Genomic DNA, 18,388 nt, shown 5'->3' on the forward strand with positions numbered 1-18,388 from the left:
AGTTGGTATGTCAATCTAGACTGCACACCTACTTTACATATTAGAAATAACACTCCATAAACTTGAGAAAGGGCTACAACTGAAGCTGCTTTACTTTCATTCACCTTCCTTTTAATATTTTAATTCAAAGTCTTTGATTCTGCAGTTCTGTAAGTTTGAAAACAGATGAGTTGGACAATTCCAATTCCTCCAAATTTGAAGTCCACCACATCTGAAGGACATCCAGAAGGCTGCCACAGCAAAACAAAGCATTTTCCTCCTTGAAGCCGTTTGTTTCATTTTGCCTTAGCCTGAATGTGTAAACACAAGGCGATTTGCTATGTGCTGCTGCATAGGTGAGCCAAAATATAGTTAAGGACTTAAATGTGGATTCACCTTTTCATGATTTTATCTTTATACTGTAATACCTTAGTCATACAGTGCATAACACACATGCATACCCTCGCAATAGTAAAATTCCAGTTTTCAGTTTAGGATCAGAGAACACACATATTCACAAAACAAGCATTTCTACCACTCTTTGCGATAGTCCTCCCAGAAGCTCCGGGGAGAAATTTTAATTGAGGATCTATACAGGTATTATGAGTAAATAATGCTGGAAATAATAATTCTGGAACTGAGAAGCCAGAAATCCCACTGACAACTCCCCTTTCCCTCGCGTGTAATATTTGTTTCACTTTGCAAAACCAAATCCTTCGCGCCAGCGTGTCCCCCTGGAGTTTCGCGGGGGGGAGGTTTGGACTTGTTAAAATGCAAGAAAACCCCCAAGAGCGGCTGGATTGCAAACTTATCGGCTCCAGCAATCCCGGCCCAGGATCAAGGATAGCCAGAGTTGTAATTTAACCCACATCTCAGAGCCAGAAGTAAGACTTCCGCGGCCCGCCGGAGAGATTGTATCTTCCTCATGCCTCACGGGTCGTACTGAAGAAAGGGATGGGAAAGAGGCGGATCGCTTTGGCTGCGCTTAGTGAGGAGGCGGCTACGAGGTTCGCCTCGGCCTATGCTTCGCCTCGATGCGGCGGCGGCGGGCGGGCCAGATCGCTGTAGGAAGTGGACGTTCCCCGCCCTTAGCTGGGCTACGTGCCGTGGCTGTTGTTGCAGCGCTACTATCTTTGTGGCGCCCGGGCAATCAGGCCATGAGGGGCCCCCGGGCTCTCCTCAGAGGTGTCGCGGGAGCGGCGCGAGTGGTGGGTGCTCAGGTAAAAGGGAGGGAGGAGAGGGAGACGCTTGGGGTGGAGGACGGAGGCAGGGGACGAGCGCCGTCTTCTTCCCGTTCCTGTGTGAGGTGCAGGCAGGCAGAGGTCCAACAGGTGGGGCCGGCCCTGCAAGAGATGCTCGGCAAGGCGGCTGCTGCTGCTGCTGCTGCTGCTGCTGCTGTTGTTGTTTAATCTTTGCCCGCTCGCTGTTAACTGCAGAGAAAAGGAGCGGTGAGGAGAGGACAAAAGAGCTGAAGAAGCTATAGGAGGAAAGAAGTCCGCTGGAAGGAAATTTCTATTGGATGCAAAAAGACTTGATCCCCAATTCAGATCAGGACTTGAGTTTGGGTTGGAAAAAGGGTTTGAAGAAAGAAAGTGGATCAAAGCTTCTCTGTCTTGCCTTGACTTTTCTAGTGTTTGAAACAAAGTGCTAGCAGTTAAGGAAGCAAAACAAAAACAAAAACCCGGGAAAAAAGAGTATTTTTCCACAAATTCTTTAAGACAGGCTCTCCAACCTTGGCAACTTTAAGACTTGTGGACTGAAGCCCACAAGTCTTAAAGTTGCCAAGGTTGGAGACCCCTGCTTTAAGACATGCATCCCTTCCTATTCTCCTTTGTTGCCTCTCCACTGATGTTGTCATCCATTCTACCATCTTCCTCTTTACGGGCAGTCTTTGACTTACGGCCCACAACTGAGCCCAAAATTTATGTTGCTAAGTGAGACATTTGTTAAGTGAGATTTGCCCCATTTTACCACCTTTCTTGCCACAGTTGCTAAGTGAATCATGCAGTTCGGCAGTTCGATCCCCATGAGCACAAGGTTGACTCAGCCTTACATTCCTTCTGAGGTCGGTAAATTGAGGGCCCAGAATGTTGGGGGCAATAGGCTGACTCTGTAAACCGCTTAGAAAGGGCTGGAAAGCACTATAAAGTGGTATATACGTCTATTGCTATTTCAGGTTAGTAACAACTGTATGAAAAACAGTCATAAATCACTTTTTCAGTCCCATTCTAACTTTGAATGGTCAGTAAACAAACTGTTGTAAGTCGAGGACTACCTATATTCATTCTAAACCATCATCTTCCACGTACTCCAAAATACAGGTTTGGGCTGATGATTAGGAAATCACTTTTAAACTAACAAAAGTGATGGGGAAACTTTTAAACTAACAAAAGTGATGGGGAAACAAGACAGCAGCTACACTTGCTAAATCCACTCTTCTGTAAATATGGAGCCTTAACGTTTGCTGTGTTAGTGTCAAAAGAATCCTTATTTGTAAAGGAATAAGTACTCCTGCACACAAGATGACATTTATTTGATTTTTTTTATATGCCTATTGCTTTAGAAGTAATTCAAGGCAGAAAACATATATCATACTCCTTCCTCCTCTTATTTTTATCACAATAACAACAACCTTGTGAGGTGGATTGGAGTGAGAGAGAGCCACTTTCATGTCTAAAGCAGAATTAGAACTCACAGTATCCTGATTTCTAGGCCAGCATCTTAACCACTACACCAAACACATTGCTATTGCAGAACCAATGTAGGGCTGATCTAGCTGTGAATGTATGTATGCATGTAAACTCCCCCCCCCCCGATTTGTTTTTATTTCTTAAAAAATAAAAGTGTTCCACATGCATTTCCCCCTCCTGCTTCTGCAGTATTTTGTTCTGTTGCTTATTCGTCGATATGTCATTAATTGCATTATAACTGCCTTTGCCATCAAATAATTTGTTATTTATGTTAACATAATTAACAAAAAGCCAAAGGCCATCCAGTAATTTTTGCATATGTAAGCAGTTTTGAACTGATTTTTCTGCTTTCTGTGTTCTAACTAGTTCAGCTCTATAATCTTGTTATATTTCCCTCATTTTCCTGAACTTGATTTAATAAAAATATATGCATTGTTCTAAAACTGCTTTTTTATAACTGTGGGGCATTTGGCTAGCTTGATACAAAACATTTTTTCCAGAAGTGCCACATTTGATATATAAAGTGGAATGTAAAATATTGCATTGTGGCTGTGATGAAACTATGGGAGGAATACTTCAGGGCAGTTGAAGACTTCTAACAGAAGGGCTATTCAATCTGGACTGCAAAATCAAGTTGACCACTAGATGGCAGCAACAGATAAATACAAGATACAAGTTTATCTCTTTTCTGCCATCTAGTGATCATTTCAAATGTTGCAGTCCAAATTCACTATCCCTTCTATTACTCCTTTTGTTCTGAAGGCTCTGTATCTCACCTGTAATGCTCTGTTGCCAGCAACTTTTAAGAAGGCAAAATACAGCAATAAAACTAAAGGGAAATAATATGATTAAAATGTTTTCATTTGTTAAAAAGCACTGTTTACATCCTTGAGACTCAAAAGTAATTAGTGAATAATCTAGCTCCACTATTGTATACGTTTTGTTTTATCTAATAACTTACTGAAATTAATATTATCACTGTCATTTTTTGTTTTTGTTTTTTTCTATCTTTAGTCAGATCAGGTAGAGCAATCAGTGCTTTGCATTGAGTGATTGCTAGTGTAATACTACCAGCTTGAACAGAAATGAGAGAAAATGTTTAGAGAATAAAGATGACCTTATTGCTCCATAGATTTTTTTTTAAATTGCAAAATAAATCCAGTTTAGTGATATCAGTGCAGTAGCTTCTCTGGTGTTTGTACAGCAATGATACCTGTAAGATTAAAAGGGGCCAAATTACAACTCTAAAATTACAGGCTTGTACAAAGTCCTATAGAATTACAGTTTGCTGAAATCATTGGCAGGGTTTGTAATTGTGTGAAGCCGTGGTTGATCGATGACAGTGGCTTTTTTTCACCCATTGCAGCAACAAAACTGGAACATACTGCCTTTTGGCCTAGTGGCAGTGTTTGCATCCAGTGAGATAAGAACAGCACTTTTGTGCATAAGCTGAAAGTAATAAATGTAGCTTTTTATTGAAGGGTCAAAAATCAAGGCTGACATTGGTAACCAGGGAATAAGATGTTCTAAGAATCTAATAATAAAACACACACTTGTTTAATCCAGCAATTTGTGTTACCCCACAGCCATTCAGATTGTTACAAGAATGTATAAACACACAAGAATCTCTTCTCAGCTTCTGTTACTCAGTATCCTACTTATAACCATTAACCCTACTGTCCATTGATACTAAAGCCTGTGAATATTTGTTTCCTTTTAAACCATTTTCAACCATCCATTGGTGCCATATCTGTTGACAGTGATTTTCACAGTTTATCTGATTCTTTTGTATTAAAAAAACGAGTGTATCTTTATTTGGGAATTCTGGCCAGTATTATTATTATAGCAATCCAGCTTTCCCTGGTCTTCCCTAGTCCTTTGCCTCAAAATGGGTTTAATTTCAGATTCTATATTTTGTGGCACCAGATTGGAAAAGACTGTGATAGTCTTTTGCTTACTTTTTCACATCACATTGCAAATGTGAAAAAAAACCCAACATTGTGGGTTATTTGCATTCATATTTATTTGAATAAATAATTTATTAATATTATTCATCAACATTTATGTATGTATCTTTTGTTTATTTTCAGGCTTCATCTTTTGCCACAGGGCCACGACAGGCAGATGGCACATTTTATGAGTTTCGTACTTACACAATTAAGCCAAACAAGATGAAAGATTTTCTGGACCTCACCAGTAAAACCATTCACCTTCGCACTGCTCATTCTCCAATGGTTGGATACTGGACTCTAGAATTTGGGGAACTGAATAAAGTTTTCCACATTTGGAAATATGGTACTGTATACATCATTTTATATTATTTATGAAATTTCTGCACTGCTCATCATATTTCTCTGCCTCTGAGTGCTTTATAAATAAAACACAAAAATCATAGTTACAGAGTTAAGAAGAACAATTGCAAAGTTAAAAGGCCTTCAAACCTACCAACCACCCCCAGGGTTGCATGACATCTTAGGCTCCCGTGCCAGTAGGCAGAACCAGGTGCACTTTTGAAAGGCTAAGAGAATGACTTGTCTCACTTTGGAGGTGGCGGAGGAGTGTTTACACTGTTTCCATAGGTGTATTATAGTACTTATCATGTAGTGGATTAAGTAATAAGATTGCTATTCTGGGTTCCCATGGGATATGGGATGTCTTCAGATTATTCAACTAGTATAAAAAAATTCACTGCAGAAAACTCCCTGTACCACCAGGGCAATTTAAATAAGAAGCCTTAGAAACAGGTAAGGAACCAAACATCATCCCTCAGGAGCCAAAATCTTACTTAACAACCACTAGTTCATGACTTGTTTATTGTAATCCAGTAGAAGCTGTTACTCACAATTTAGTTGCTTTAAAGTTGACAAAATGCTTTTCTGTCAGAGTGCGCATCGAAATTTGGAATCAATATGGCTTCAAAATTATAGGGAATGCTATAGGCTCATTTGATTTTGTAAGCAGCCTTCAAGCCCCCATCAGCCCCTTTCTTGTTGGAACTTTTGTGTTCTCGGGTTCTGTGGGCAGCACAGACTGCTCTCTTACCTACCAAAATAGTAAACTCCCAAACAAAGAACATGTCTCCTGTATTCTGTTTTTAGTCTAGGAAATGGTATTGGTTGTAGTCTGAAAATAAGAGTGAAAGATTACACATTCATTAACTAAGGAGTTACATGTTGATTAAGGGTAAGGAATCTGGGGCTTACGCTGAATTCTTTTTTTAAAAAAACAATTTTATTGATTTTCAAAGACAATACACAAACAAACAAAACATAAAATATAAAAACATAAAACATCTTTTCTGAAAGCTGCTTGATCCCGGGTTACAACTCTTCGTACAGACACAAATTCATATTCATTTTATATACCATTCCATATCTTATTACCATTTTCAATTTTCTATATAACTTCTCACCTCTTTTAACTTTCTTAGTTTTATTTTATTTATCTCATCTCATTTCAAATCATAATACTTATTATTCTTTGTTCTGTTTCCAGCTATCCATTTATCTTTTCTCTTTAAAGAAAACTTCTCCTGTACACTGATTGGAGTATGACGCCTTTAACTCTTTCCCCTAAATTTATAATACTTAATATAATACATAACTTGCATTGGGATTCTGTTTAGTACATTCTAAAATTACACAATGTATTTTATAGAAAAAAAAAATTATACGTATATGATGTAATTAAAACAACTATCAATGCCAATACAAATTAATCATTAATATTAATATTAATTTATATCTTAAACTTTTTACACGTTATTTTTCAATTAAATATCATACTTTTATGGGAACACTTATACTTTCCATAGTTATTCCCCCCGCACATCACATATTTTAAATCATTATTTCATTAAAATGTTCCCATTTCTCCTATTTCAATTCTCTCATTTATTTCATTGCCTTCTTTTTCTTCACAAAAAATTCACTAAATTACACTAAATATTTTATCCCATTTTTGATTACATGTTGTTTCCAATTTTCTAACATTGTTTCTGAATACAAATATAAGAATACAATCTTATGTACCTTTGCATAATCCCTTTTTCAGTTAAGTTTACCCATTGTCTCTAAAAGAATTTTGTTTCTTTACATCTTGCTCCCCACCATTGAGGCTTCTCATCCCTTCTTTTCTCCCTTGCTTATTCCTCTCCTTGCCCTTTTTACCCCCTTGTCTCTCCATCTCCCTTTTCTTCTTCTGCTTTCCCCCTTTCTGTTGTTTTCTAACATTGTATCCACTTTTCACCTTTTTCTCTTTTTTTCATTGTTTTTTCAAATCTTAAAGTCCCCTTTTTCTTTTCCTCTTTCTCCTTTCCTTCCCAAATAGAGTCACTTGTTCATCAAAGTTGGCTTCTTCTTTATCCCAGTCATTCTGTTGCGCAGTCAGTTTTTCATAAGTGCAAACTGCCATTTCTAAAAATTGAAAAGGAGTGCCAAGAGAATCTTTCCCTTCTTGTTCTTCTTTTTTGTATTTTTGGTATTCAATTTTCAATTCATCCACAAGTGATGCCATTGTAGAGAAAAACAGTTTTTCCAAAACAGCCACCCAAGTGCTTTTAATCAAAGATAGTTCCCAAAAGTTCCAAAATCACCAAACAATCCAAATAAGCTGTTTCTTTTAGTACTTTCTTCTCTTTCTCTTTCTGAGGTTACTGTTTAGTCACAAAGTTCCAGTTAAAATGTATCATTTAGAAGTCTTGTTAATATGTAATAGCTCTTTAAAATTCTAGGCAATCTCCTCCTTACTTTCAAATTCTGCTCCAATTTTTTTCCCTCTCCCTTCCCACTTACAGCAAAAAAGGTGTTTTTTTTTTTAAATGTTCAGAAATCCTTATCCCTTTAGCATTTAATTACCTCCAATGCGGGTTTTCCGATTTCTCTTGTGGTTCTATTCACTGTCACATTAGGAAGCAGAGTGAAAAGAAAGAAAAACTTTCCCTTTTAAACTTCCATTTGCCGCTTGTAAATCTCTGGAAACGATGTATCTTTGGCAAATTTTAAGTTCCAGGGTACTTTCGCTGTTGCTTTATCCCGGTCAGCAAAAAAACACTTTCACTTCTTCACAGCTCCTCCTGCACTTTCTTTTTCCAGCTGAGTGCTTCTATGTGGCGGCCATTTCTGACCGCCGCTCAGCTGCCTTCGGAAAAGGGGGTTTAGCCGGCTAGGGAAGAGAGGTGTGATATCTCTCGACCCTGCCAGGTCCCCCCTATCTTCACCATCTTCTACGGAGGTGGCTAGCCCTGAAGCCGGCTGGCTCAGGGCACTCGGGCAGCGAGCACAGGCAGAAACCACACACAGTCGCAGATTCCTGCTTGCCCCGAAGCGCTGCAAACCGGATGTTCGGGCTTACGCTGAATTCTAAAGAGGGAAAATAATCCAGATGCTTGGATTAATGTCAGGTTCTTGACTGTTCCACTTCTGCAAAAAGCAGGCATCTTCCCAATTTTCTTTAGCTAAATTTATTGAAGTCGTCTAGGACAATGTTTCTCAATCTTGGCATTTTTAAGCTGTGTAGGCTTCAACTCCCAGAATTCCCCAGCCAGCCAGCTGACTTGGAAATTCTGGGAGTTGAAGTCCACATAGTTTAAAGTTGCCAAAGTTGAGAAACGCTTTTTTAAGATAAGGTTACAGAGATTTCAGCAACTGCACTGAATTAAATATTTTTCTCAGATTTTAAGAGAAGTCAAGCTTGCCTTGAGGAAGAGATGGACTTTCTCCACCTCTTAATCATGATTCCCAGGTGAATTGGTGAAGGAGCTGTTGTCTTAAATAATAAGGTAGGACTATCCAGCTGGTTAGAATGTGAATGGCTCCCTGGTTGTACACATGGTGTTAAAGGGCATTGCCTGTAATATTCTAATTAGAATTTGAAATCAAGACTTTGAGTGGTATCTTAAGACCTTCATTAATTAATCTTTTATTCAGTTCTTAGTGTGCTTGCTTGGTTCAGTAGTTCACAGAGCCCATCTAGGCCTTGCCTGGTCTGAGAAGCTAAGCAGAGGAGACCACTAGAGAATGCCAGGGTAGTGTTAAGCCGGACTGGGAAGTTAAAAAACATAGAAGAAGCCAGTGGCCAATATTTTGATTCTGCTGCGAAACAACAACAAAGCAGCAGCAGCAGCAACAACATGAAGGTTTTATAGGAACACTAGAAGTCAAGCTTGCCTTAAGGAAGATGCATATCCACAGTAGATCTCCCAGTGTCAAATATCTCAGCATTTTAATGATCACAGACAAACTGGTGAGATTGATTTAGAATATTTTTTTTAGAGTTCAATCAGAAGCACAAGAATTTATCATAGGTACATTTTGTTTTCTTGTTTGACATATTTTTATTAGATGTTAAGGAAAGTATATAGAGAACCACAAAAGAGAGGCAAGAAGAACAGGTAGTCATAATAATAAAATACATATGACTAAACAAAGGTTGTTAAACATACCAAGGACTTCATATACTAATATATTATTAGTTGTAAATAACTAAATTTATTATGTTCCTTTAAAAAGTGTTTTAAAATGTAAGGTTCTAAGCAAGAATGAATGTTAAAAAACAGGATAAATCTGTCATGGGAATATAACAACAAACAGTGGCTTTAATAAAATCTGAAATCTAAAAAAAATAGCTGATTTTAGATGAACAAGAAGTAATGACTATGAAAGAGCAACAAGTTTGACGTTCTGAAAAATGCAAATAACAAACTAGATGGCTAAATGCGGATGTCTAACTTTACTGTATCTTTCCTCGTTTATAGAGAGCTTTGCACAGAGGGCTGCGGTCCGTACAGCATTAACCAAAGATCAAGAATGGCAGGAAAAATACATCTCTCGCATGCTGCCCTTGTTGGACAAACAAGAGAATGAGATTACTTACCTGGTCCCCTGGTGTGAACTTGGCAACTCTGAAAAAGATGGTACATTGAATGTGCATGTACTGTAATTGAGACACTGGGTATTTTGGCATTTTTAAATGTGTAGACTGGCTGGTTTTCTCGAGTGCAGTTCTGTCACTTTGTGCTTAAAGCCAATCGCCCCATAGCTGTTTAATTATAGTAATTGTTTGTGGCTCCTTTTGAAAACCTCTGGAAGCCCAGCTACTGAAAGTACGTGCTCACTTCTATCCCTGTTAATTATTGTGCAGCTTAAAATATCATTTTAGTTCATGAAGGAAAAATGTGCATTTGCACATCTGGCAAGTACAGTGTACACAATACATAATCACACTTTAGAACAGCAACTCAGAAATCTTAGCAACTTTAGTCTGTGTGGGGAATTCTGGGGGTTGAAGTCCACACAGCTTTAAAGGTGTTGAGCCCTCTATAGAGGTCCTCTGACAGCCTATTAGAATTCCTAAAAAACTACATTTCAATTGAAAAATAATAATAGCACGTAAGATTTCCATGTAACAGATAACAGATTAACAGAGTTGGCCTTGTAGGTCATCTAGCCCAACCCCTGCCCAAGCAGGAGACCCTACACCATTTCTGACAGATGGGAGTCCGATCTCTTCTTGAAAGTCTCAAGTGATGACGCTCCCACAACCTCCAAGTTCCATTGGTTGATTGTTCTGTCAGAAATTTTCTCCTTATTTCCAAGTTGAATCTCTCCTTGTTCAGTTTCCATCCATTATTCATTGTCTGGCCTTTGGGTGCTTTAGAAAATAGCTTGACCCCTTCCTCTCTGTGGCAGACCCTTAAATATTGGAAGACTTCTATCATGTCTCCTCTGGTCCTTCTCTTCACTAGATTAGCCAAGCCCAGTTCCTGTAACCATTATTAATATGTTTTAATCTCCAGTCCCCTATTCATCTTGGTTGCTCTTTTTCTAGAGTCTCAACATCTTTTTTATAGTGTGGTGACCAAAACTGGATGTAGTACTCTAGGTGTGGTCTTACTAAGGCTTTATAGATGGTATTGTAGTACCTCAGTATTTCTGCCAACATTTTTATTATTTTCTTGTTTAAATATACTCAATGTTTTCATAATATTTCAACTGTCCCATTTTATCAAGGACCAGAAATTTTAAAAAACAAAACACTTCGGAAATTCTTGGTACTGAATTCCATTCTTGTACAAAATCTGTGTTCATTTCCAAGAATATGTGCATGATATTATTGAGAGGGCGTTAACAAATTCTGAATCTTTTTCTTCTGGTGTTGCTACTCCCTTCCCCTCCCAGGAATCTATGAGTTGGTCACCTTCCAGATGAAGCCTGGTGGACCAGCAGTATGGGGACAGTCCTTTAAAGCTGCAATTAAAGCTCATATAAACAGTGGATATACTAAGCTGATTGGGGTCTTCCATACTGAATATGGACTACTCAACCGAGGTATGATTGCTTATCAGATTTCAGTACAACATAGGACTTCTATCTTTTAGGCAAGGTAAGGAAACACACCCTTCAGTTCAGGGCAGATCTCATCTGGGCTTGAAGCTAAGCAAAATTTGATCTGATTCATACTTAGATTGGAGACTTGCCAGGGAATTTTGGGGTTAAAGGTTAGTGTAGAAAATTGAAAGATCCCTTCAAACAAGGCATAGTGTTGCCAAAAGGTCTGGATGGATGTGTTCAGAAAGCTGCCTGGAATCAGACTTGGCTCAGAGGAAAAGTTTACCTGTAAGGGAAATATACTACAGGTAGTCCTGGTTTATTGACCACAGTTGAGATTGGTATTCGGACTGGGACTCTGTCACTCAATGAAAAATTGTGTGACAGTGCCAAAATCAGGTTAGTATCTTTTATACTTTTGTAGAGGAATGATCAGTTTCTTTGCCTCTTAAGAGAAGTTCTGTTTTAGTCCATGCTTAGAATTTGAGCACTGATAAAATGATTAGGAATGAAGACAGAAAACACAGGTTCTCTTATGTGACAAGAATAAGTTGACTCTGTTCATTGGTTTATCACTTTAACTAATAATTATGATTGAAACATTTGGTTACAATCTTTAATAATTTAATCCATTCAATTATTTAAGTATTTGACATAATTAATAATTTAACTTCATTAATATTTAATTCAATTAACAGTTCAATCTCTTCAGTCATTTCATTATTGAATACATGAGAACCATAATAATTAATGCTATTGCATATGCCAGTATCCTATGCTTATAGCCATGCATTTGCTGTGACTATCAGTAGTGTTCCAGTGGTGTGTGTGAATTGAAAGGATTTCTTTGATACACAATATCAGTGAGTACCATCCACAGCAAGGGGTATGGTGTTCCGAATAAAGATTATTCAGCAAAACCTATTTTAATAATCACATTGCCTATTAATTCATACTGTTATTGAGTTGCAGTTTTCTGTCTTTGTAGTTCATGTGCTTTGGTGGAATGAGAGTCCAGATAGTCGGGCAGCTGGAAGACATTATGCCCATGAGGATCCTCGGTTAGTAGCAGCTGGTGAGTGAAAGATTTCTCATTTTTTTCCCTTTGGGATTCTTTATTTCACACACACACACACACACACACACACACACATATACCACTATTAACCTTTTAATTGCCTGTGTGATTTACTTTTAGTTCGAGAAAGCGTTCGATTCCTGGAATCCCAGCAGAACAGTCTCCTGCTTCCTATAGCATTCTCGCCATTGAAATAAATGCAGTGCTTAATGGGACAAAAAATATTTTTCATTGCACCGTCAAGAGCATCTAAGGATTTTAATAGTCCAGCTATATTTCCCCGTTTATAAAATATGATTAAAACCTAATCTCTCTTTCTGGTAGCAATCATATACCTATTTCTCTTCCGGGAAATGGGAAATGGGGGCGGGGGGGGGGAAATCAAGTAAAAATTTCCATGTATTCAGAGTATGTATTCCATGTGTTCAAATGCAGAAATGGAATAAACTGATTTATTCTGAGAGAGTCACTCGCAGTAGTAGCATATTATGTAGCATACACATTTTTGCACTTTTGAAGCAATCATTCAGATAGCAGTGCCTGAAATGAAATTGTTGAAATGGAAACAATAAAATGGCTTTTTGAAATACATATCGTTTCTATTTCTATTTGAAATAACAGGTGTGACTTCCGATTTTAGTCATGACTCCCATATTGAAGTGTTCTTAAAATGTGGTTGACATTTTTAAAGTTCGTTAATGGGAAATCAAATGGTTTTGTAGTAGTATTCATCCCCTTCTAGCACAGCCCAGAGAACTAGTGTGATGTTAGGGTTAATGAGACCCAGGAGTTAGTTTCCTCTTAAGGCACAGAAGCCAGATGTATGGCCTTGGCCAGTCATACCCTTTCAGCTGTAAGTATGAACATGCTCTGTGACAAGCCAGCTGGTAAGCAAAACCCTTGTTGCATCATGCTTTGATAGCTTTGCTGGGAAATCAAGGTATGCACAATGGAAAACAGAAACATCCTGCAGCCAAGGGTGACAAACATGAAGAACAATTCTTTGTCCAGCACAGCGCATAGCACCCAGGATAGTAAATCCATTTTTATGCCGCACAAAACTCCACTCATTGGGGCTGTGCAAAACATTTTAAAGAAATGCTTTGCCTAGCACTTCAGCTTTTCAAAGCATTAAAGCAGGCAGGGATTGGGGGTTCTTTTTTTGGGGGGGGGACTTGCTTTGAAGGATGTTCCTGGCTCTGAGTGTATATGTACACGAAGTTACTTTAGTTAAAATACATAGGCCAGTAAACCAAATTCTGTTCCGCAGTAAATTAGGCCATCAGAGGGAAAATGTCCTCTTGAGGGCTATGCTTTAGTGCATGCAGGTATTTATTTTAGATGTTAAAGGATTGACACTATTTCCCTTATTTAAAAGATATTGCTCGTTTAATCTTTCGGTATTGAAACTGGAATTTATTACATGTCATGCCTTCTTTTGTTATGGCTGTATAAGAGGAAGTCTATGGTTCGCACAACTGAAGTTTCCTGAAGTGAAAGGGCAAGGATGGCAGAGATCTATTCCAAACAACTCAGATGGAAAACAACTAGTCAACTGGACCCAAAGAAACACTCGATGCTATTAAACAAGAAATTATTTTGCCAGGGGAACGTGGGGGGGACCTCCAGTAAGCCATGGACAAAAAATGTAGAAGGGAGGGAGGAGAAAAATAGCAAATGCCATATGAATAAATTATAGCATCTGGGACTACACAGTGACTCTACAATCCCATGGAATTTTGGGATTTTAGCAAAGAGGTCAGAACCAGCTATGTGTGGCCCTGGTGGCACGAGAGTCATAATTTCTGTGATCTCCAGAACCTACTTTGATCCCAGCTGGTGAAGACAATACCACAATTTCCCAGTTTTCAGATGGAGCATCACCAGGTGAAAAGCTAATTTATGCCCTAAAATTGACACACCACAACCAAGCCTCATAGCCACCACAACTTACAACCGTAATTCTGAACTCTGTTACGATTGTAAATCCAAGACTAGCTGTAAAACCCAATAATCTGAACCATACTCAGAAAATTTTTCATTTCGTATTATGCAGACCTCTTCAGGTTACAATGTAATTGCTTCTTCAGGAATATCTTTGTCCTTAGATTAGAATTCAGTTAATCAGTGGAATTCATTTTTTAATAAAGCATACGCTGCATCTTCTAATTCTGCATTAGCCAGCTACTATAAATATACAATACGTTGTTATTGAGAAATAGAGAACCATACCATTTTTTACCTACAATTTTTATATTAACATAAATCTCATGAACTCTTCATGATTTGTAGACCAGCAACACTTTTATTCTTTACTTGATACAAGGCAATTAACAGATGCCTATTAATAGTTCACAAAGTTATTAGCAATACAAATATATATATATTTTTCCATGAAAATGTCCATTGAAAGATTTTTTTTTAACTTAAAAGATTGTTTTTGCGTATATGTGAAACTGCTCTATTGTTTTGCAAAGTTTAGAAGATATTCCAGTGCAAAAATAGATCCCATTGCAGCCAGCATAAAGTGCTTGGAATGAAGGACCAATCATATTAGAGGAGGGAGGGGACTGGGACAGAACTGGGAGGAAAAGCACAGTAATAGGGACTTACTATACGTGTTAACTTCGGTAAGAAATATATAAAACTACCTTTACAGTATCACAAATACTGCAGAAGGGTAACAGCAATTTTAATCACATAACACGAAGTAAATATTCTTGCTCAGCTCCTTGACTAGTGGTTTTATATCATACCACAGAGACCAATGAGGATAATTTTGGCTAACTTATCTGATACAGAGGAAAATTTGTATGCAGTGATTTGCTAGTATCTTGTGTGGAACAAACCTAGCCTGGATCTCCACTCTTAGCAAGAAGCACTTCTAGAAACCATTACCGTATTTCCCCATGTATAAGCCACCCTTTTTCCAAAATTTTCAAGCCCAAAAAGTAGGGGTGGCATATACAAAGCAGGTACACTTTTATACGTGAAAAATGCATAAAATAATAAAGTAGGAATAAACTGGTTTTCCAGCAGTATGCTATACTTTTTGTAAAAATTGTACGTGATGATACGATTACGAGACGCAGTACACGATAGAAATGCATACGCTAGGCATCGGCCTGAATGCTTCGTTCCTACTCTCGTTCCGATGCGTAGATTGCTAGCGTCGCCCGCACCGCTTTCGGCGTCATGACCGAAGTTGTAGATCTAGACGTCGAATTTTGTTTCTTTGTAAATTTTCTTTCTTCATAACTTGTTTCTCTAATAAAATATTTTTTTCAAAACTTCACAGTCCAAAAATTGGGGGGGTGGCTTATACAAAGGGGGTGCTTATACATGGGGAAATACGGTATTTCTAATGAAACAGGTAAGTAAGGATTTCAAGGCTCCCCACTGAAAGCAATGGGAATACAATGCAATTATTCCTGTACTGAAGTCCCATTGTGATCAGTAGAGCTAACTGCCAGGTCACCCTGCCTAGAATTTCAGCCTTACGTTGCAAATTTGCACAGTTGTCCTTTAACTCTTAAGTTAGTTATTTTGAGTTACTGTTGTGTCAAGGGATTGTACAATTAATGTTTACCTCCGTTTGAATTGTGTTAAATTTGCAAATGTGTTTTAAAATTATACTAAAATAGAGCATTTATATTTGTAGAAAAAAATAGCTACTTATATGGAGAGAGAGGGAGGAGGAGGAGAGAGAGAAACTAAATCACAGTCATTGAAAGTTGGGTGCAAATAAGGTGAGCAGGATTCAGATATCCTGCTGACTTCAAAAGGACTTAATGCAACTAATCATTTCAGAATTTTACCTGACTTGGGACATGTCTGAAATATTAGTATATGCCAACTGTGTTGGTTATCCAGTACTACAAAAAGATGTTTGTAGCCAATTTGTTTCTCCTAGTTTTTTTTTTTTATTAAAGATACTGTCTGAGCTGACGGAAAAAAAGATTCCATATAAATTTCCAAATAAACAGTTGAAAAATGGACCATATTTTTTTTTTAAAAATTACATATTAGTTGCTTGTCATCCACGTGTCCAACTTTCAATGCCTACCTTCAGTAGGCGTAGGAGATCAGTGTATCTGTCACATAATAGCCATGGAGTAAGAGAAACGGAAGGACTATGGAAACTCAAAGACTTCAAGACACCCCGCTGTTTTTTTTCTGGAGGGCTTTCTCCAACTTAAACCCTGAAACATCATCTCTGCTATGCAAAGTAGGAGGTGATGGTGTAACTGAAAAATTTTCCAATATGGATGGAAATAATGCTATATGTAATTAATTGTGGTCGGCAGGAAAACAGATACTCTGATATGGGTGATAATAGAGAGTTCTTCAGAGATTGCTGAGTCTCCTGCAGATAGTACTTTTACAAGAAAATAGACATATCAACAATCAAAGAAATTTAAAAACAGCAACAGTTCCATAACAAAAGCAAAAGGAAGAAAAACAAGCAATTGGTCACCATACCATTAGGAGAGAAATTGTCTCAGATCTTTCATGGTTAATAGTTGATTCTCCTACAAGCCATTAAGAAACATTGACTTCAAAGTAGCCGATTTGATGGTGTGCTTCATGGCTCACTACTAAGACCCCTAATGGTTGTCATACCAATCCCCTCAAGCATGTATGGGTCAACCAGGCCAATAGCTAATACTTAAATAAGGCCACAATAGTGCACTGGGTGTGACTGCTGGACACTGGTTTTGTTGATGCATACATTGCCAGCAATGATGTAGTGCCCAAGCAATTCCTTTCCCTGTGCGGAAGGGGCTGTGCCTACCTTAACATGGTGAATAAATAAATCACTGGCCACAAATCTCTTCTTGAACTATGGTTACGTAATTCTTAAAACATACTAAGTAGAAACAACTTGGGAGCATAGCAGAAGACAGCATAGCAGCAAGTGGCACCATATTAGAGTTTCACAGAATTATAATGTAGGAATAGCTAAATTAAAGTCTTTCACTAGAGAACAGTACAACAAGGCAACATCTCACAGAGGCACTGCCTCTGTAATGGAATATTGTTTCGTTTGCATTGAGTTGCATTGCATTGAATGATTACCAGTTCAACGTCCCATTTATTATTTCCATCTCCAGCTCCTCGGTCTCGATCTGTTTCCACTTGGGAAGATCCCATCCATAATACAGAAAGGACGAACGTTTTCCCCTTCTGCTCAGTGCGACCACTGCGTCCTTCTGAGAAAGGTTATTCATACACAGCTTTCCTTCACCTTCTCATCTTGCAAAAAAGAAGTCAAAACAGCTACATCTACCACAGTCTGGTTTTTGTGTAATGACAAGTCTTTTGTGTGGTCATCATCACTTTGGTCCTTGGCGAAGTTTACAAATACCTGAGAGAAGAAAAAAGTGGGCATCAATAACGAGATCATTGCAGGGAGATGTTGATTCCTCTTTGTCTCCTATTGCGAATATCAACCAACAGAAAGAACCCAAGGTACTAATGGAAGTCTGAAAGTCAATAAACTAGAGCTCAGGATGACAATCGAGGAACGAGATCTTATTTTGAGATGCATTTGTTTTTTCCCCTCCTTCCCCAAATTTCATGCTATCAACTTACTTGGTCAAGTGTGGTCTGCGAAACGGAGTAGTCTTCTATGTGGAGTCTCTTTTTGTTCTGGGAGAGGATGCTAAATATCCTAGCCAGAGAGGATGGAGAGGATGGGAGCTGATATTGCAGCATGTTGTGATGCTTCTCCTTCAGCACGCTTCCTGGGAAAGCGAGCTTGAAGAAGTTCTCAACAGGGGCTAGGTCAGGGTTAGCCCCTGCTATTCTTACAATTATGGTGTAGCCATCTCCAAACCTGAAACATAAGGAAAGCAAGGACGCTCAGCATGGTTAGCCTAAGTTTTAAAAAAAGACATCACAGTTGTAATGTCTTCTGGCTTTCTCACAGATCATTTAATGATCCTGAATAAACATGCCATTGATTTCAAAGGTGCCACATAATCATAGTCCTGGTGGTTAATGAGAAAAGCTCATTGATCCATGATAAATCAAATTTAGACAACCATATTTCTTTGATGAGGATATGATTACGGCTCCATGTACTTTCAAGTATTAACTAACTATTTTCGCATGAATGCCAAACAGTCCACGCAACTTACAATTAAACATAAAAATGAAAAGTAACAAACAACAAGGTCCTGATGTGTCTTTATTTGGACAAGCACAGGAAAATGATGTATCTGTGATTTTGAAATAATTTCACTTTTCAGAACAAGCTTATTTCATTTTCAGTGATTTATAACTGATCCAGAAAACGTTAAGCTTACAAG

General features: G+C 38.2%; 2 protein-coding genes and 1 long non-coding RNA gene across 7 annotated transcripts in view; 1 reads left to right on the plus strand and 2 right to left on the minus strand.

Moving 5' to 3' along the window:
- Window positions 1-74: 74 nt before the first annotated feature.
- Window positions 75-921, minus strand: LOC148127246 (uncharacterized). The gene is made up of 2 exons (XR_015742120.1): window positions 849-921; window positions 75-290 (listed from the first exon to the last, which is right to left on the minus strand). It is a non-coding gene; the product is annotated as an uncharacterized LOC148127246 (long non-coding RNA).
- A 27-nt stretch (window positions 922-948) lies between these two features.
- On the plus strand, window positions 949-12,665 carry LOC113448024 (protein NipSnap homolog 3A-like). 2 transcript variants are annotated; one of them, XM_026718556.2, is made up of 6 exons: window positions 949-1,199; window positions 4,760-4,964; window positions 9,424-9,582; window positions 10,847-10,996; window positions 11,985-12,071; window positions 12,195-12,665. In XM_026718556.2, exons 1-6 carry the CDS (start codon window positions 1,014-1,016, stop codon window positions 12,269-12,271), a joined length of 864 nt encoding a protein of 287 aa, XP_026574341.2. In that variant the 5' UTR covers window positions 949-1,013; the 3' UTR covers window positions 12,272-12,665. The 2 variants fall into 2 exon arrangements, with proteins under 2 accessions (XP_026574341.2, XP_026574343.1); XM_026718558.2 differs by having other exon boundaries at window positions 1,026-1,187.
- A 3,270-nt stretch (window positions 12,666-15,935) lies between these two features.
- ABCA1 (ATP binding cassette subfamily A member 1) overlaps window positions 15,936-18,388 on the minus strand; it is a 114,670-nt gene continuing 112,217 nt past the window's right edge. For all 4 annotated transcript variants that reach the window (XM_026718554.2, XM_087926460.1, XM_087926458.1 and 1 more), the window contains 2 exons: window positions 17,670-17,913; window positions 15,936-17,442 (listed from right to left, as the gene is read on the minus strand). In XM_026718554.2, coding sequence (XP_026574339.1) covers window positions 17,302-17,442; window positions 17,670-17,913 — 385 coding nt within the window. In that variant the 3' untranslated portion in view covers window positions 15,936-17,301. The remainder of the gene's footprint in view (window positions 17,443-17,669; window positions 17,914-18,388) is intronic.

Source organism: Pseudonaja textilis, chromosome 2 (assembly GCF_049901715.1).
Source record: "Pseudonaja textilis isolate UNSWEBS1 chromosome 2, rPseTex1.2, whole genome shotgun sequence".
In the NCBI taxonomy this organism is placed as follows: Eukaryota; Metazoa; Chordata; class Lepidosauria; order Squamata; family Elapidae; genus Pseudonaja; species Pseudonaja textilis.